Genomic DNA, 21,158 nt, shown 5'->3' with positions numbered 1-21,158 from the left:
CAAAATGTATTTGATTTATAAACTAATTTAGAGGGCTATATCTGGAAACTTGCCTCCAGAGCCCAGCATAATTTGGTGGAAATTTTAGAAGTATATCTGTAAAGAATGCTTGACATGGAACTAAAGTTTTATTGAGAAGTAATGTGTACCATATATATTCTCTTTTAAATCCTCATTTGAGCCCATGAACCGTCACTATCCCAGTTTTACAGTGAAAGAAAGCAACGCTCAGAGATGTACGGTAACCTGGGGAGAAACACATGCCTAATGAAAGGCAGAGAATCCTCCCTAGATAAATCCAACTCCAGAGCCTCTAAGTTCTGACAATTACACCATGCTGCTGCCACTGACAGACTAGCACATCTAAAATGATACGCATGTTCTATGTAGCAAACATGGCATAAATCAACAGACAGGTGCCAACTAGATGGCTGCCTAATTTAATATTAGATGCAGGTGTATTTGGGCACTCTGTCCTGCCATTTTCCACAGTCTGCAATTATCCCGTTGTCAAAAATATACTATGGAGTTGACACATCATTTATGTTAAAATGATCAAAGGCAAGGTAATTCAGAAAGAACAGGTAATCCTAAATGAAAGGGGCTCAAAGTAGTTAAAGAAATATAAAGCATTATTTTTTTAACTTAATGGATTCCTTTTAGTAAAAAGTCAGAGCTTTCAAAGGTCATCAAACTGTTACTTATAGTGTGAGTATCCATGTAGGTAGTTTTTTAATATTTATCTATTTTACCTTCTTTAAAAGTTGATTGAACATATCCAAAACTGAGTCAACTTCTTGAAAGAAGCTTTCTAGTGTTAAAGATGACCATGTTAATATTGTGAGCCCTTGTCTCAACACAGATTCCACCTAGAAAAAGAAACACAAAGTTTCCATTATTAACATAAGCATCTGCATTTATTAAAAAGGCTTTCTTTTATTGCTTGGAAATATTATGGGTAATATTTCCTTAATCATATTTCTCCCCCATTATACTTAGCAAAGGTGACTTTTTGGTTTTTATTAATCAGCTTTGGCCACCTGGGAAGCAATCGTGGTTTCTTAGAAAGTACTAATTATTTAGATTTAGTTGTTTTGCAAAGGCAACAAAACTTAGATGAGAAACCATTCTGTAGGAATAATAGAGCTATAAAGTTGAACTAGAAAGACAGAGGGTCTAGGTAAAAAACAGATGTTCTAAAATCCATAATCTAACTTTAAATGGCAAGAAAATCAGTGTAAACCTTCAGCATTACCAACCTTTTTCATTTTAGGTGTCATGAGATTGACAAAGACAGAAGGCACTTCCTGACATAACTCATCATAGTACTGCAGAAGATCCTGTCAAAAGTCAAAATGGCGTGTTTTACTTTAACTTATTTTAAAACAACAGACATATTTTGATTCAGACCAGCAAGGTTTCATAACACCCATTTCCTCACAATCCTGCCAGATGGAGGGTGCTCGTTTCAACTTGTACTAATTTGCTCTACTTTTTCCTCATTTGTAAAGTGCCTGACCATCCCCTTCAAGCAATGAGTCAATAGGGCTTTCCAGAGTTGCATTTTTCATATTCATTATTTAATTGTCTTTATAGATTTATGCTATTTTAAATAGCTTGGATAATTATCTTTTCATGATGTCTGTCATTACACATTTTTCTCTTTCTGTTGCTTGTCCTTTGACACAGTAAAGCATACATATCACTGATGCCACACTTGTTTTCTAGAATCAAAATCAATGTCCACACAATCAGAATTAATAAGTTTTGCTGTTTTCTTTTATATATCTTTCAGAGATGAACCATAACAATCAATTTTTGGCCATTTTGTAATTTATTGCACTGTGCAATGGGAGATATGCGTTCAAGTCAATCTTCCATCAAAATAATAACGTTACATTGTTTCAAATGTTTACTTACTAGTTTTAGAAGTTATTAATTCCTTCCCTGTTTTTTTCTTTACTTGTAGTTGAACTTTTAAGTATACTTGACACTTGGCAAAGGACTTTGACTATCCTGATATCATTCGATACTAACTAAATCCTGAAGGACATAATGCAGGTGATAGTATCCTCAATTTACAGCAGTCAATTCTCCAAAGCCACAACTAACCAATAAAAAACCTAGGGTTTTTTATGTTGAAGCTAAAGTTTGCACAATGCCAACACACCTCTTGGGTTTGTTTGTTTTTTAAATATAGCAATTAAGTACTATTTTGATACCAGCTAAACTTATTAAACTCTTAGGAGAAAGCATGTGCATAAATCTTCATGACCTTGCATTAGGTAAAGATTTCTTAGCCTAACACTAAAAACACAAGAGACAAAGAAAAAGTAATAAACTGAACTTCACCAAAATTAAAAATATGCTTCAAAGGACACTACCAAGAAAATGAAAAGAAACCCCACAAAATAGGAGAAAATATTTTCAAATCATTTATCTGATAAGGTATTTGTATCTAGAATATGAGGTCTGTCCACAAGGTATCCAGCCATGTAACATGAAAAACAGAGACATTTATTGAAGAAGACACAAGATACAAGAAACACTGTACTTAGGACAATGATACCTCAGTCTCTTTCAAAGTAGGCATCTTGGGACCTCACACAGTTCTCCCAATCTCCATCAGCTGGCACATTTTATTTTCCTGAATCTCAACAGTCTGAAATCTCTTGCCTTTCAAAGATGATTTTAGTTTTGGGAAAAGCAAGAAGTCGCAGGGCACAAAATCTGGGCTGTAGGGGACTGAGCCACCTAGGTGGTTTGATGTTTTGCAAAAAAAACTCTGCATGAAATGTGACACATGAGCAAGCATGCTGTCGTGATGAAGCTGCCAATCACCAGCTGCCCATAGCTACGGCCTTCTGAATCACCGGAGTAGTTTTCATGGAGGAATGTTCAAGCTTAATGCAATATTGGATGCAGATGTGTTGCTCCACTCACTCAGCCATTTTGAATGAACAGCCACACAGTGCACATGCTCACTCAGCGACATCTACCTCCCCCATCAACTAGTCCAGTGAAGTCAGTGAAGTCATCTTTGTTCACGCATGTGTATTCCAGTCCACTCTCCTTGGCTGCCAGGTTATATTCATGTCTCACAAACCATTCTTGTTATATTAATGATGGCTGGACTTTTTCTGGACAGACCTCACTTTTAACTCAGTAATAAAAGGGCAAATTAACTCAGTTTAGACATGGACAAAGGATTTGAATAGAAATTCCTCCAAAGATCTACAAATGAACTAGACGCACATGAAAAGATGCTCAACATGAAAAGATGCAAATCAAAACCACAGTGACACACTACCTTACATCTAAATGGCATTCAAATGAAAAAGACAGTAAAAAGTTTTGACAAGGATGTGGACAAATTGAAACCCTCATGCACTACTAATAGGAACACAAAGTAATGTAGTCTCTTTGAAAAAAGTGTGTCAGTTAGTAACAATGTTAAACATAGAGTTACCAAATTACAAACCCAGCAATTTCACTACTAGGTATCCCCACTAGAGCAGCTGATTTTCAACCAGTGTGCCTCAAGAATTTTTAAAACATGCAATGCTTGACTATTTAGTCAGGGGCACTAACCTCTTTTCCCTTAGATTGTTGAATAAAAAAATGACAACGGCCAACAAAACAGTAGCCATCTAGTGTGAATGAATCCAAATTACACATATTTTTTGTCAGATAGGCAAAAAATACATTTTTTGGTGTGCTGCAGAATTTTTGTAATTAGTTTACGTGTGCCATTGGATGAAAAAGGTTAAAAATGTCTTCCCTAGAGAATAAAAACAAGCATCTCCCCCAAAAACTTGTATACAAATATTCACAGCATTATTAATAATAGCCAAAAACTGAAAACAACCCAAGCATCTACCAACTGATGAATGGATAACTGAAATGTGATATAACTATACAATGGAATCTTATTTGACTATAAAAAGAAGTAAAGTACTCATACATGGAACAATATAGATAAACTTTGAAAACATCATGCTAGATTAAAGAAGCCAGTCTCAAATGTCCAAACTAGGCAAATCTATAGAGATAAAATGTAGATTTAGTAGTTGCCAGGGGAAAGTGTATCCTATTAGTATCCTTAGGATTAAACATATTATAAAATAGAATGCACTTAACCTATAAAATTATAATATCAAGAATATGTGTTAAAAATTGTTATGCATCACTGTCACTATCTAGGAGTCTAAATCTGATTTGTAATAATCTTTTCACTTTCTGCTTTCCAACTCCAATCCTTCCTTTTGTTTGCATTGTCAGTATTTTAATTCTATCAAGAATCAACAATGGAACAAAACAGAGGGCCCAGAAATAAACCCACACATATATGGTTAATTAATTTACAAAGGAACAAGAATATACACAGGAGCCAAAAACATATTATAGGAAAGGATGGTCTCTTCAATAAATGGTGTTGAAAAAACAGGATAGTCAGATGCAAAAGAATGAAACGGACACCTATCTTATACCATACATAAAAAATCAACTCAAAACACATTAAAGAGTTACATTTAAGGCGTGAAACTATAAAACTCCTAGAATAAAACATAGGAAGTAAGTTCCTTGACATAAGTCTTAGCAATGATTTTTTTTTAATTTAATACCAAAAGCATAAGCAACAAAAGCAAAAATAAGTAAGTGGAAACTACATCAAACTAAAAAGCTTCTGCAGCAAAAGAAATCATCAACAAAGTGAAAAGGCAACCCATGAAATGGAAAAATATATTTGCAAATCATATATATGATAAGGGGTTATCCCAAATATAACCCCAAAGGGATATCCAAAACATATAAAGAACCCACAAATTCAAAAGCAAAAAATAAAAATAAAAATTCATTTAAAACATGAGCAGAGGAACATTTTTCCAAAGATGACATACAAAAAGCCAATAGGTACATGAAAAGGTGCTCACATCACAAATCATCAGGGAAAGGCAAATCAAAATTACAATGAAATACCGATTACAGCATAGGGAATATAGTCAATAATACTGAGCCAAATATGTATGGGACCAAGTGGGTACTTGAAGAGGGAATGAGGGACCATGAACCACTCTGTAAAGTCAATTATTTTCTAAGCACTTTGCTGTATATCTGAAACTAATACAGAATAATATTAAATGTAAACTAATTTTTTAAAAAAAGATAAAAAATAATGAGTGTTGGGAAGGAGGTAGAGAAGACGGAACCCTGGGAATGTTAATTAGTGCAGTCACTATGGAAAACAGTATGGAGGTTCCTGAAAAATTAAAAACAGAACTGTCCTAAGATCCAGCAAATCCTGCTTCTGTACATACATCCACTGGGAATAAAACCAAGATCTCAAAGACATATCTGTCCTCCCATGTTCACTGCAGTATTGGTCACAATAGCCAAGATAGGGAAACACCCAGTGTCTGCCAAAGGATGAAAAAATGAAGAAGATGTAAGATATGTATAACATATATATATATATATATATATATATATATATATATATATATATATATATGTATATATATATATATATATATATATATATATATATATATATATATATATATATATATATATATATATATAATGGATATCATTCAACCATGAGAAAAAGGACATCCTGCCATTTGGCACAAGATGGATGGACCTAGGCCTCACGCTAAATGAAATAAGTCAGACACAGAAATACAAATACTGTATGACATCACTTATATGTGGAATATAAATAAGCCAAACTTGTAAAAACAGAAAGTAGATAAGTTATTGCCAGGGTCTGGGGAGAGGATGGTGAAAGGATACAAGCTTTCAGCTACAAGACAAATAAGGTCTGACAATATACTGTGTAACATGGTGACTGTAGTTGATAATACTATATCATATCATTGAAATTTGCTTAGAGAGAACTTAAATGTTCTCCCCACCCCCCAAAAAAAACACTGTGTGTGTGTGTGTTGTGTATGAGATGAATGTGTTAATTAACTAAATGGAAGGAATCTTTTCCCAATGTATATGTATATCAAATCATCACAATGTATACTTTAAATATCTTACAATTTTATTTGTCAATTATACCTCAATAAAGATGAAAAATATAAAGAATCAACATAGAAACAAACTTCCCCTCAAAGCCATGTCAGCACAACTACAATGATACATTATTTCCAAAAAGAAAAAGAACTACTTCAAACATTATTAGAAAACATAAATTATCTTACCTGCAAATGCAATTTGTCTGCTTTCAATTTGCTTTCCAATTTTAGCAATCTCTTTGCCTGTTCTGGTACATCCAGCTTCATTTTTATCATGCACTTAGTTTCCCGAACAACTTCCAGAATTTTGGGATCAAAATTAACCAGCAACTTCCCTGATTCTGGATGTCGCACAAAAAGTGTCGCTTGTAAAGCTATAAATAAACAATTCTTGACTTAAGTAATTTGGGATTTCTTTTCTGTTTCCAGCTCTGTTTCACATGCCTCTCTCCCCCACTGGACTACTGACTTCTTTAGAGCAGAACAATAGCTTTGGATATCCCAGGTTCCAAGGCCCAGCACCTGACACACAGTCGGTGCTCAAGACTTAGATAAATAAATGTAGTGTCTATAAGGTCATAAAATCAGATCAAGAGAGATAAAAATGGGCCAAGAATGGACAGCCCTTGTGCTGTGGGCTACAATACTTTTCTGAGTGGGACTAAGTGACCTGTGATACACCATTAGTTTTGTTTCATAGATGGTGATTTAACCCCTAGGAGAGAACTGGAAGATGTGCACAACTACAAAAATATGACATGCCTCATAGATGTCAAACCCTTTTCCCTGCCTAACCCCAAACTGGCTTCTTAAAGGACATTTATCTGAATGACATATCCATCTTGAATTTTTGATAATTAGGCTCATTACTAGTAAAAAAAAATTATTGAACATCATTGCATTGTGAACTCCTAGAAGTTAAAAAAACATTTTACACTACATCTGAACTACTTACTACATGAATATCACTCATATAAATAGGCATTTTAAGGTGTGCTTTTTATTATGAATCCCTGTGGTTCATGCTGAGAAGCCTCAGATTATCTGTTACTGTAGCATGATAACAAATAATAACAACATACCTATAAACAAGTATGCGCTAGCCTGGATTATAGCTCATATGAATAAACACTACTAACTTGAGAATGTCCCATGTATCCTCTAAGCCTCACGCTACTGCACAGAATGTGGCTGCATCAAATACCTAGTTAAATACAGTAGTCTGTATATCCCTTTGAAGTTGGTGGACTTTTACTCATCACATAAAATTAATCTTGATATGGTTCTTGATGCTAGTTTCATGAGAATTTCAACTAAAAATTTTATCCAGTTCATTTGGAATCTTTTAAAAATGGGGCTAGAAATAATTTATCCTTCCAAGTAACATCCAAATTAACCTTTGAACATTCATGTAATAAAATCTGTCTTCCTTAAGGCTATACTAAACTTTCTTGAAAGGACAAAATGGTCAGCAAGACCATTAACAGTAATGACAGCCAGGAAGTCCTCTCCAGGATGGAGTGAACATTCATCCCATGTGAATCATTATCAGAGAAACATTACAGAGAAACCAGCTTGAAAAGCTTGATATTAGGTCTCCAATTATTATTCTGTGTTCCTTTATAGTTAAATATCATCACATCACTGTAACAAGAAGCCTTCCACAGCAATTCATGCCCATTAGCCTGTGTTCACATGAAGGCAGATTTGAATGCCCACCCTGTCACTTCCAAGCTGTGTGATCTTGAGCAAGTCATTTAACTGGTTACTCAGTACCCCAGTTTCCTCATCTGTAAGATGAGGATAATGTTTTCTCATAGGGTTGCCATGAGGATTAAAGGGAGTTGTATATGTAAAGTACTTAGACAAAGACTGGTACATGGTAAGCAGTGTAGAAATGTGAGCTATGACTGTTATTTAAAGGCTACAGAGACGAAATCAACATAGAGAGTGTCCTTGGAATGTGTAGGCAGATGGAACAGATCCACAAAGCAATAAGAGTCCTGGGAAAGAATTATAGATAGTGTGCGGAGGACTCTAGAAAAGAAGGGTGTTATTTTCTGCCAGGAAGAATAAGGAAGGGCTTTATGGAACAGCTGACTGTTGAACTTGTCTTAGCACATGTACAGAGGAGAGAAAGAACTAGCAGGACAAAAGAAAGTAGGAAAGTGCAGGGTATTGCAGAAGCTATATAGTACATGCTCCCTGCTTCGATTGTTCAAAATTCTCTTTTGCCTTTCTCCATAATGTGAATTTTAAGCTTCCTTCATGAGAATTTTAAGCTCCTCTGAGAGTGCTACTCCACTGGCAGGCTTTCATTCAGATCCATAGGGTCCTGTCATTTGCATTTCCCAGAACTAGCTGGCCTGACAGAGCAACCCATTAAAGATTTCAGTGAGGTGCCAGTTGGGGAAGACACCCTGAGGGGCTGGGACCTTGTCCTCCAGGACACAGGTGTGCAGGGAAACAACAGCCTGTGTATATGCTGTGTCCTCAACAGCTAAAATATGTGGGTCTGGAACCAAGAGGCAGAAATAGGAGTGGCCCATCTCACTGTCTCTCCTGCACTTCCTGTGCCTGCAGTCTGTGCTCCGTAGAAGAGGAGATCCCAGGGTGGGAGGAAGAAACTTTCTACCAGAAGACACAGTCAGAGTTCCACCAAGGTGTGGATAAGAGCTTAAGGTTGGGGTGAGAAAAAGCACAGCCAATGACTGAGCCCACACGATAACAACACCCCAGATGACGCCAGCACAGATGAGTGATTGTTTAGAACCATCCATCTTCTGCCTCACATTGAACTCTGCCCAATGCCTTAGCACCCTCAGAGGTACTTGGATGCAGCCCCAATATTCTTAATTTACTGGAGCTCAAAATTGAAGCTAATTGTTGCAGAAAAAGGAAAGAGGAGAGAGGAAGAGAAAGGTGAGAAGGAAAAAAGGAGGGAGGAGGGGAAGAAGGAGATAAGAAAGGGGCAATTCTTTCTCCCCTGATTGGGACTGAGATTTGAATCTGTAACAAGATAAAACTAAATATGAAAACTTTCCTAAATTTATGGAGAAATATCTATAAAGAGTCTTGATATTTACTTTTAAATACTGCTTTTCAGGGGAAGTCATAATCTAAGTATATCAATTTTAAGGTCATGACAATTTTTACTCATAAAATCAGATTATTTACTATAAAGAAATAATGGTATCATCCCCAAGCCTAAATTTAATCATCATAAGATCACATAAAAGGGATGTCAAGCTTCCCCAGAACCATGAACTCATTCAGAATCACCTGACCCCCCTCTGCAGCATCACTGCACAGCCCCATACACACCATACTGCAACTGCGAGATCTCTCGGACCCAGGCTGTGTGATAGACCACCTCAAATTCCACCAGGACATAGGAAATTTTGTTATACTGACGAATGACAGCTTTACCTTCTGTACTTGACAAAATTTCTGAGTTTTTCTGTTTTTCAAGGAAAAAAGAAAGATTTATTTTAAAATAAGTCAGGCAGTGAAAGACAAATATGGTATGATCTCACCTATGAGTGGAACCTAATCAATAAAACAAACAAGCAAAAAATATATAACCAGAGACATTGAAATAAAGAACAAACTGACAGTAACCAGAGGGGAGGGAGGAGAGTGATAATGGGGGAAAACAGGGAAGCTGTCATTAAAGAACAAATATAAAGGACACAGGGACAAAGCCAAAGTGGGAAGGATCGAGAGTGGGAGGCAGGGATGGGTTGGGGCTGGGGGGAGTGGTGGAGAGAAAATGGAGACAACCGTACATGAACAACAATAAAAAAAGATGTTGCTTGTTTTCATTCAAATCATAAAGCTCTTTGGATATAAAATGGCATCAAATAAGTATGCTACCCATTTAGATTTTCATCAAAGTAGAACAGAGATGAGGGAGGCTATACAAGCTCGAGATGGAAGTAGGGAAATATTACCAGTAGAAAGGAAAAACTGGAAAAGAAAATAAAAGATTTAAAAAGAAAGGTCTCTAGCCCTGCAGGCAGCCCAGGCACTGAGAGCCTCTCCTTCCAACTCTCTGTTCCCTCCCCACTTTTCTAGACAAGATACAATGGACTGATTTTCCTTGCACTATGGATACCAGAGCAAATTCCTAAATTCCAGCACCAAAAACAGTAACCCTATATCAAAGGAAAAAAAAGAAAATTTTTTAATATAAATGACTGGAAGTTTTATGTTTTGAATTACATGTGTCAAAAACAGGGCAATCTCTGCTCTGCCACTATCGAGTCAATCAGCAGTCGAGCCTCCAGCCCAGACTCTGTGCGAGGCCAGTGTTTTCATGATTTTTAATTTTGAAAACAGTAAAATAAATGATAGTAGCTAAACAGAAACAATAAAAACTTAATATTTAATAATTCTTAAGTAATAATGTTACTTGCAAGACTATTGTTTCATAGTATTTTGTTCTGAATTTAGGCATAAGACACAAAACTAAGCCAACCATCTATACTCTGTTACCCTGTCTCTTTAAAAACCAAAGCAAACAAACAAACAAACAAAAACCCCAAAACAAAGAACAAACAAACTGGCAATTTCAGAGTGTTAACAGGGCCTAAGACTATCCTGGTGTTTTTCAGAAATCTAATACAGATCTTAAGGACACAGAGAATTAATGTACTTTATTATTTCCTGCTCTAAGTCTCAGGTCTTCATATAGGAATAGACTTCACCTTTACCAATACATAGCAGTGACCCAGCCGTCCACACATAGAAGTAAGCTCAGCACTTGGCCTGTACTTTATTGTCTTCAAAACAATTTTTAAAAGGCTTTATAAAGTGTCCTGTATTAAAAGTCATAAAGTTTAAGATTAACCCCCTTAGAGATAACTGTAATTAAATGGGCTTATCTATCAAACACAAAAGAATTGACTTAGTGTCTCTCAAGCATATTTATAAACTGAGCATGTTTATAAACTAAATTTTCTTCACCTAGTAAAATAATTAGCTCTAAGTACTTTCTTAGACATAAATATTATAGAATAAAATGCTTCTTGTGTTAAAAATCACTATAACCCACATACCACAACTTGAACCATTGGCTTACAAAGAAATAGTTGATGGGCTCACTTATCCGGCGATAGAGCTGCCTCACCCAAAGTATTTTTCCTGCTATTGGGGGCATGTTGCGAGCCAGAGGGGGATCATCTTTTTGAGAATGATAAAGCTGTAATTAAAGATCTGGTATTAATGTTTGAAATTGAATATGATGAAAAAGGCAAAAAATATAAAGCTATATTTGTACTGATGTTTTACCATTATTCTCATGTTTTATACCAAGGAAATAGCTAATACATATAACCCCTTAGTGCACTTCAGAGATTAATAACCTGAGGTTTGGAAATTATGATATTTATAATATACGGCACTTAATTCTCTCTTAACCCTTATTTCCCATTTCATGTAGAGTTTTTTCTGCCTTTTATCTCAATTTTTAAGGAGGTATTCAAAAGGAGGAGCACACTGCTGCATTACATCTGTCATAATAGTCTCCGGAGCCCATATTTCTACACACAAAAACATTAGCTGTAAAGGTCTTTCCTATGCACCATGAATGCTGTCACACAGACAGTCCTCAGGAGCACAGGGCTGTGCATCCGGCTGACCGGTGACAGACACTGCCAGCATCTGCCCACACAGACAAGAGAGCATCAGAGGAACAGAGCACTGTATTTTGCTCCTGGAAAGCTTGGCACAAAATAACGATGGCAAGTACTTTTGGAGTACTTCTGTGTTTTTACAAAAGTACCGTTTTACTTATAAAAATGATACTAACCTTCTTAATAGCTTCGAGTTCAGCCACGTAACACTGAAGAATACGTTCAACTGTGTGATTTATTTCTAACTGAAGACAAGGAATGTTCAGCTTCTGGAATCTAAAAGTAATTAAAGGTGAATAATTAAAAAGTAAATGAGAAACATACTTGAGAACTGCTGCAGTCCTAAAAATCTATTCATTTACTCAGCTGACAAATACTCATACCAGGCCTCATACATTTTCTAGGGACACAGTGATGAACAAGGCAGATGTGTTTCCAGCTCTCTCAGAGCCTATGTCATCTTAGGGAAAAGGGAGCTAGTCAGCCAAGAGTTACATAAATAATTGTTTAAATTACAAGGGTGCTGAGTGGGTGGCCAGTTAGCTCAATTGGTTAGAGCGTGGTGCTAATAAATTACAAGGGTGCCAGAAATGCATGTTAACAGGGAACCCAGGCAAGCCTGGTGAGTCAAGAAAGACTTCCCTGAGACATTAAACTAAGATGAAAAAGATGAGTGGGGAGTTGGCTTAGCAAGGATGGAGAGGGGCACACTGACTATCCCTCTGCCAATATTGACACTCACGATTCCAAATAGCTGTAATAATGACGATTTTGTTGACCAAATATCACTTTCACTTCGAGACTAAGTAATGCACAGAAAGTACTAGAATCAGAACATTCTGATAGTCAAGTGAATTAACACCAGCATACTATAGGTTAGAGAGAGAAAGAAGAAAAGATAGAAAGAGAGAGAGACATTACCAAGAAAATAGTACCAGCCATCTGTCTGTACAGTACAGTCACTAGTCAAAATCACTTCATCTGTTTTGACTCTTATGATGGCCTCCTAAGGCAAGGTCTCACTGCTATTATCCATCATTAGAGAGACATGGAACTATAGCAAAGCTGGGCCCTAGCCCAGATCCACTGGCTCTCAGGACAGGGTTGCCAAAGGGTCACTAACATGGGTCATCATGAATCCTCCGTAAGTTGGAAGAAAATGACCCCTAGTCCAGCTTGTCCCTCTGTCCCTCTCTAATCCAGGATTTCCTGTCCTTTGGGGGTGGGGGACACTGTTGTCAGGAATAAAGAGAAAGGAACTACAGGAGCACTCAAGAGGGAAAATGGAAGTTTGGAAAACTACCGCTCCCAATCTCACTTTTAGAAATCCTTTCAGTATGCAGAATTAATCATTATTTGTTCCCTTTCCCATAACACCTATGAAATTAACCTCAAATATATTGTATAGCTGGGGGAAAATATAAAATATTTCAAATTGAAAGACTTTATGCTACAAAAATGCAATGAAAAATATATTTCAAATGTTTACCATTCTACTAAATGATAATTAAAGAGTAATATTTATGAGTTTAAAAGTTTACCTATAAGAGAGTTCCAAGAACATCTTATTTGAAATCGTATTTTCAAATTTAAAGTTATCCCAACTAGAAATTATATTGCTTAATAAATTATAAATACCTTTGAAGCAGCTGAAGAGCCTGCTGGGAAGATAAGATTTTTCCAAAAGTACTGTTCATAAATGCCTGTATTTGTATCTAAAATAAAATATTGATATTTAATTACTTTTGATATTTAGAAAGAGACTAGTTTTATTTAACAATAATTAACGATTTTCCTACAGAATCAAAAGAGCCTTCAACACACCTACCATCTAAGGATCTAAAACCACACAGGTTTTTAAAACCATTCTAAAACCACTCTGAACACCTGAAGCATCAATACTTGGAAGTGAAATATGCTCTAAGTACAAAATACACACCACATTTCAAAGACTTAGTACAAAAGAGAATGTAAAGTATATCCATGATTCTTTTATTGATGACATGTCAACATGTAATATTTTGAATATGTTAGGTTGAATAAAATATATTATTAAAATTAATTTTATCTGCTTCTTTTAACTATTATTCCTTTGACTATTAGGAAAATTATAATTGCATATAACTTGCAATTTGTTGCTTATTATTTACTGGAAATTACTGACACACAGAATTTAGGAAAGCAGTGAGTATCCCTTACCAAGCATATTTCTTTGGGATATTTGGAATTTCTAAACATTTTGGTAGAGCAATGTAATGACACTATAAACACCCAGCATCAACAGGTGTCACCTGCCAACATCACTGCTCTGAGAAACCTCTTTACCATGCTAAGGATAAACCAGAAGAAAATATTCTGCTAAGACCCCCACCATGCCAAGCAGTGAATTCCAAACTCCTGGTACCCAACCAATGGAATTGAAGCATTCTATGCAAATTCCTTTCACTTACAGATTATATTGTTATGGTCTACTAATCTACACCACAATGTTACTCAAACATTGGGAAAGGAAGGAAAGTTAAAACACTGACACCTCTCTTAAAATATTTTTTCTTTTTTTTCTATTGCTGTTCTATTACATTTTTCTCAATTTTCCCCCATTGTTTTCCCCTGTCCTGCTCCCACAGTCAGTCCCCACCCTGTTGTCCATGTCCATGCTATTAAAAAGTTATTATGGCCTCTAAATATACTAAAAGCTAAAATTTGTATCTAAGACCACAGTAAAGCCTTCAAAACATATAATCTTTATTAAACAATCATAAAAATAATTTAAGCAATAAGTTATTTTTTAAAAATCCACAAATTCCCATCACCATAAAGCTATAACTTGCAAGCCTTTTAGAAACAAACCCCACCCTGCCCAACTGGCCAAACACTGAAAGTAATAACTAAAATATATCTTCATACCAGAGTCTCACTTTCAGAAACTAAAAGGAAATCCATTTAGTTTCCAAAAAGAAAAGGTGTTAGAATCATTTTTATATTGTTCAGAGTATATGTATATTGTTCTTTAAAGAACTGCAGACTCAGGAACTGAACAGAGAATATTCTTGTCCTTCCCTGTGTCTCCAGGACATTGTGTATCAAAGAGGAGACCTTTCTGTGGGGTTTAACCCTGGGTTTGCAGTAGTTTTCAGGATGCGAATAACTGAGGTCATATAAACCCAAAGGTGAGAGAGAAATATGGCACAATCTCACCAGATACATTTTTACTACCCTTCATCCCTGAGGTGCCCCTGAAGCTACGACAAATAGGACGAGGGCCTGTGCAGAGCTATCCTCTAAGCTGCAGAGAGAATGTGGCCATAAAGTGCAGTGCCAAGGGGACAAGGATCCACCTTCCTATTCTGTCCTCAAACCTTTTCACACTTAATACAGAGAGTAGGAATGACAAATTTTTCCTTAGACTGGAAAAATGACATTGGCTCCTTGGTACAACAAAAATTGACCACAAATTTTAATGAAATAAAAAATTAACCCTAACTACAATAGTCCTTTGGGCTTCTGGTTACTCACTGACATCTTTGGTTAAATATACCCACTTTCCATTTTTTAAAAGGCAGAAAGTATTTTGTGGACTAGTTAAACAATTATTCATACTAGTAAATATTTTTGATCCACTTGCAAGAGTAACTTATAATAAATAGGAAATACGTGAATTCTAGTATTATTGATTATATTTCAGCTTCACTAAAGTAAAAGTATATATAATTACTTACCTCTAATCCATTGATTTTTGACATAAACTCTAAGAAATCTGTGTCAAACTCTGTCCTTCTTGGATCCAGAATGTCATATTGCTTTTTCTTAACCCCATGATATATATTTTTAAATTTGATTGCCATTATATCTATTCCCTCTATGGTAGAATTACTCAAAGCTGAATATGTTTGCACAACAGTTATCATTTCTGTAATCTTAAAAAGAGAAGTTATTTTATTTTTAAAATGGAATATTAGCACCTTCCCTGGAATAAGTTCTAAGTGAATCATTAATTCAAAAACAGATCAAGAAACAGGCACTGGAATCATTTAGCTAAAACCAACCAGGGGAGATAAAACAGATGGTAAATCTCTGTCACTAATCAGTACTACTCCCCAACTATCTAAGATAGATGATGTTCTGGCATATCTGGAGAGAGTTTACACCCTTTCTCAGAATTTGACCATTTTGTCGTTCAAAACAAAATCTGAAAAAAACTTTTGCAAATGTTTGAATAGTTTCATCCTTTTATTCTTGAGAATTTTCTGAGAAGCATTTTGCTGGGTCACTGGATTAAAAAGTTTTACCATTCTTTGTGGCCCTCCCCTGACTGTAGCTCTGATATGTAGCACTAACATAACTCCACACCTGTTTTCCCTTTCCCTTGCATCCAGGTAAAGGGAAGGCCCAAGAAGACTGAAGAATGACTCCAGTCACTTCTGACCCATGAAGAGCCCCAGGAAACCCTCAAAATGGATTTTACCGCAGGAATGGCTGCCTCTACCTCAATGTACCAACACCACCTACTTCACACACAAACAAAAAAATTCACATTCACAGGCTAACCTTCATCAGTGATTCCCCATTTGGATTCCTGCTTTGGAGAACAATGCTCAAATCTCTCCAGGTTTGTTTTCTGTTTGGCCATTGAACAAAGGGAAGATCTGTCCAATGGCCAAACAGAAAACACATCTGTTTTCACAGGAGTCCTCCAAATACTACACACCATGAAGACAATACTACAGAGCCAGCAGAAGTCAAAGTCTCTGCACATGTCAATCCACATCACCATTTTCTGAACAACTGTCACTCTTATGTCACTATTTCTGTATATTCCAAACCTACTGTCATCCTAGAAGCCAGTCCAAACCTTGAGGAAATATGAACCTCCTGGAATTTATAGCATGCTGTGTATGCTTTATATAAATATGAGAAACAGTTGGGCTTCCTACTAAAACATACACTCCACTCACTTTTAAAAAACAAAAGTAAACTTCAAAAAGCAAACTGAAGAACTAAACTACCCACTTGCTCTGTTATTCTACCCCAAGACTCTGACCTTTATCCCTTACCTTACAGTGGGCCCTACCATAAAGCCCATTCAGCCAACTCAGTGACCATTGCTCAGTGACCACTGCTACACAAAACCATGGCCATACTTCAAGGTAAGTTGTATAGTCCATTCTTTGAGAATGTGGATACCAATGTCCACCAATTACACTTGCAGGGGAAGCCAATGAGCAAAAGGATTCTTACCACAAGAGAGGCAGTAACACACAATCAGGATGCACTTTAAGTAGGCCTCTGGGAGGTGTTGCATTAGCTCTGGTTGCTGAGCCCTTGTGCCATGATGTTTTTATGACTAAAGGCATGGCTTCTCCAGAGACAGGGCAAGGGGAGTAGCTAATGCAGTTGGTCATTATGCCCACTCTTTCTAACATCAGGAATGCCTGGGCTGCTACAAATGAACACCCATCATGCTCAGCATTAGACCAACCACCAAAGGTCTCTACTGCTAATGGGCTAACCATTAAGGCCCAGTCCTGAAACTCCATCAAACATAAAACTGCACCCAAGCTGGTAAGGGTTCTGGCTCCTGGAAAAATTAAGAGTAACCAGGATCCACCTCCAGGTTTATACTCTACTGGATTCAGAAACATTAAGTATCTTTGTGGAACAGGTCCTGACCAGTGAGGCCTATTTATTAATTTGACACACACCATTATCCTTCTAATTGGACCCCAAGAAATCCCTAGTGTTCACAAAACAGCCCCATACAACAGTTTACTAGATATAGCACCAAAATTACAAGCAACAAAAGAAAAACTTGATAACTTAGACTTCATCAAAATTAAGAACTATCACACTTCAAACAAAGGACACCATCAAGATAATGAAAAGATAATCCACAGAATAGGAGAAAATATTTGCAAATCATATATAATAAGATACTTAGACCCATAATATATAAAAGACAAATACCATATGATCTCACCATTAACAGGAACCTAATCAACAAAATAAACAAGCAAACAAAATATAGCCAAAGACACTGAAATTAAGAACAGGCTGACAGTAACCAGAGGGGAGAGGGGAGGGGATAATGAGGGAAAAGGGTGAAGGGTTCACAGGAACAATTATGAAGGACATATGGACAATAACGGGGGGCAGGGGCAGAAATGGTGGAAGAAGGTAGGGATGGCTGGGGTTGGGGGAGCACTCGGGGGAAAAGGCAGAATACTACTTGAACAACAATTTTGAAAAAAGAACTCTTATAACTCAACAATAAAAACACAAGTAACTAAATATAAAATTTGCAAAACAAAATTGAATACAAATTTCTCCAAAAAAGAAATGAGCAGTAAGCACTTGAAAATATATTCAACATCATTAGTCATCAGGGAAATGCAAATCAAAAACCACAATAAGATAACACTTCACACCCACTAGGATAGTTAAATTTAAAAAGACAGATGATAACAAGAGCTAACAAGGAAGTGGGGAAATTGGAACTCACAAATTGTTAATGTAAATGTGAAATGATGCAGCTTCTTTGAAGAATAGTTGGGCAGTTCCTCAACAATTTAAACACAGAGCTACCACAGGGCCTAGCAATTCCACTCCTATGCATATACTCCAGAGGAATGGCAACATATGTTCACTCGAAAATCTACACACAAATGTTCACAGCAGCACAAATGTTATTATAACAGCCATAAAGTGGAACAATCCAAATAACCTTCAACTAATGAACAAATAAATAAAATGTAGTATATCCATACACGGAATATTGTTCAGCAATAGAAAAGAATGCTACAACATAGATGAACCTTGAAAACATTATGCTAAATGAAAGAAGTCAGTAACAAAAAGACACGTAAGATTCCATTTACATGAAATGTCCAGAATAGGTAAATCTGTATAAGCAGAATATTAATGGTTGCTTAGGGCTGGGAAGAGAGGGGCATGGGGTGTGACACTGCTATACATTACATTGCTAATGTATAGAGGATTTCTTTCAGTGGAAATGAAAGAGATCTAAAATTAGATTGTAGCAATGGTTGCATAACCCTGTGAATACATTAGAAAATGCTGACTTATATACTTTAAACATGCATGAGCAATGATGACTTCACTGTACTACTCAGTGAGGGTGCTAGAAGCTGTTGAGTGAGCATGTGTACTGTGTGGTTGTCACATTCAAAATGACTGCGTGAGTAAAGCAACAAACCTGTATCAAATTTTGCGTTAAACTTGAACATTCCTCCACAGAAATTATTCGGATGATTCAGAAGGCCACAGCTATGGGCAACTGTTGAATGACAGCTTCACCACGACAACGCACCCTCTCATGCCTCATGTCTTGTGCAGTTTTTTGGCAAAACATCAAATCACCCAGGTGACTCAATTCCCCTATAGCCCAGATTTTGTGCCCTGCAATTTCTGGCTTTTCCCAAAACTAAAGTCACCTTTGAAAGGGAAGAGATTTCAGACCATCAGTGAGATTCAGGAAGATATGAAGAGGCAGCTGATGGTGATTGGGAGAACTGTGTGAGATCCCAAGGTGCCAACCTTGAAGGGGACTGAGGCATCATTGTCCTCTGTACAATGTTTTTGTATCTTGTACCTTCTTCAATAAATGCCTCTATTGTTCATATTACATGGCTGGAAACCTCTAAAAAGACCCCTTATGTATGAAAGTCCCCACAGAGTAACTTGGTTCTCTTTATCACCCATACTTTCTTATCCTGGTTGTGTCAGGGGATTATACATGAAAAACAGGCTTCTGGACATGACCAGGAAATGCACCTCAACCTATAGATAATTCCCTCAGCAACTTCCAACAAATGATAAACAGAAAGCTAAATACTACCAGGACCTAAGGAGTTAGCAAGGTGGTAGTGGGAGTGGTGGTGAAGGTGGTACTGAAATGATATCTTTGTAAGCTTTTCAAAGGATGACTCCAAGAAGCCACCAGTATGGACTGTCCTATACACCCTGAAAAAAAAATACCACTCCTTTGCAGCCAGTATTAGTAAATGAATTAAAGGTGCAGAAGATTTTAAAGCTTTACATAGTGTGTGGGTACATCACCCACGCACTATGTATAACACACTAACAATGGCCTAGAGAGAGAAAGGCACATATATCCAGATATGACATCAATACGGGGTTCTGCCAGATATTGCTGTTATTTCATCTCACACTTTTCCTCAGCCTAATAAGAGCAGAGGCTTTTAAGCCAAGCTTCACAGGTGCAGGTAGAATTGAAGGAGAAAAGTGAAAGTTTGCAATAGTTTTTCTGTATCTGGCAGAAGATAGTAATCAGGAATTAAAAATAAGTTATAATAAAATATAGTGAGTAATAGTGAATGAGTCATATCAATAGTGAGACAAGAGATCTGGAACAATAATTCCCAATACTGCTACATAAAGTATTAAATAACCAGAAAAGTGTGGCTTGGAGCAGATGCTGTGATGCACAATGCTTACCTTCTCCAGCCTTTTGCAGAAAGCCTCGAAGTTTCCAAATATATACATTTCTGAAACCTCAAAAGATTTTTCCCCTGAAGATTCTAAAATCTGTTTCCTTGTTTTGTGGAAAGATGCCTGATATTCCTTAAACAGAAAAATGCAATCCTGTGGAAAAATTAAAAGGGGGAGAAAGTATAGTGAGACATTTGTTCAGGAGTCAAAACTTCAAAACTCACACAGAGCTGATAATCACATCAGCCTTTCAATGAGGCCTGTTGCTGTTAATATTAAAAATTCAAGTTCTCTGACTACATACTGAAAAACTTGTGAAAGGGATATTTTTAAATTTACATTGTATTTTCATCTTCTTCATTGTCACTATTTTCCCTCCACTCTTATCCTTATCAAAGTATGACATATACTATTTTATGTTTTCCTGGCTGATTAGAACTCCCAAGGGGCTAGAAATCAGCAGTTCTATCAATCTACTAGCAACTATCCATTTATTTAGTTGGCATCTGACTTTTAATAAGCATTCCTTATGTACAGGTATATAAACATTATTATAATTTCTCATTCAAACATCATTTCTCCACAAAGAGATCGTAAAGTCTTTGATGAGTGCATTGCTGAAATGTTAATATTTGACTAGAGCCCCACCACTGACCAGTTCAACCAGGCTAGGGAACCTAGTAGAAATTTTTTTTTAAAAAAAAGATATGTTTACTAGGCCCAGCAGGGAATTACTGTCATGTCATAATAATAATAAATTCAAAAATGTTAAACTTTTTCAAAGCCACCCATGGACAGTTAAATCTTTTTCATAACGCCATTTTTCTGGTTTTGACTTTTCCTCATAAAAAGAATTCTTGTGATTATAACAAAGATGAACCTTATGCTAAGTGATATAGTTTATGTAGATAATCCAGGATAATCTCGCCATCTCAAGGTCGGTGATTAACACCTTAATTTCATTTGCAACCTTAACTCCCCCTTGTCATTTAAACATGACACATTCATGGTTCCAGGGATTAATTAA

The 21,158-nt window shown here is 36.4% G+C and overlaps 1 protein-coding gene across 1 annotated transcript in view; it reads right to left on the bottom strand.

Moving 5' to 3' along the window:
• The window catches only part of DNAH8 (dynein axonemal heavy chain 8), a 302,537-nt gene that overhangs the window by 248,158 nt on the left and 33,221 nt on the right, over positions 1 to 21,158 (bottom strand). Inside the window, exons 10-18 of the mRNA XM_045843254.1 lie at positions 20,138 to 20,284; positions 15,382 to 15,579; positions 13,301 to 13,377; positions 11,839 to 11,938; positions 11,110 to 11,229; positions 9,351 to 9,486; positions 6,213 to 6,400; positions 1,260 to 1,340; positions 753 to 869 (exon numbers count right to left, since the gene is read on the bottom strand). Coding sequence (XP_045699210.1) covers positions 753 to 869; positions 1,260 to 1,340; positions 6,213 to 6,400; positions 9,351 to 9,486; positions 11,110 to 11,229; positions 11,839 to 11,938; positions 13,301 to 13,377; positions 15,382 to 15,579; positions 20,138 to 20,284 — 1,164 coding nt within the window. The remainder of the gene's footprint in view (positions 1 to 752; positions 870 to 1,259; positions 1,341 to 6,212; positions 6,401 to 9,350; positions 9,487 to 11,109; positions 11,230 to 11,838; positions 11,939 to 13,300; positions 13,378 to 15,381; positions 15,580 to 20,137; positions 20,285 to 21,158) is intronic.

Source organism: Phyllostomus hastatus, unplaced genomic scaffold, assembly GCF_019186645.2.
Source record: "Phyllostomus hastatus isolate PE091 unplaced genomic scaffold, TTU_PhHast_1.1 phas_contig_40, whole genome shotgun sequence".
Lineage (NCBI taxonomy): Eukaryota > Metazoa > Chordata > Mammalia > Chiroptera > Phyllostomidae > Phyllostomus > Phyllostomus hastatus.
The sequence above is the reverse complement of the archived record's forward strand: the minus strand, read 5'-3'. Positions and strand labels throughout refer to the sequence as shown.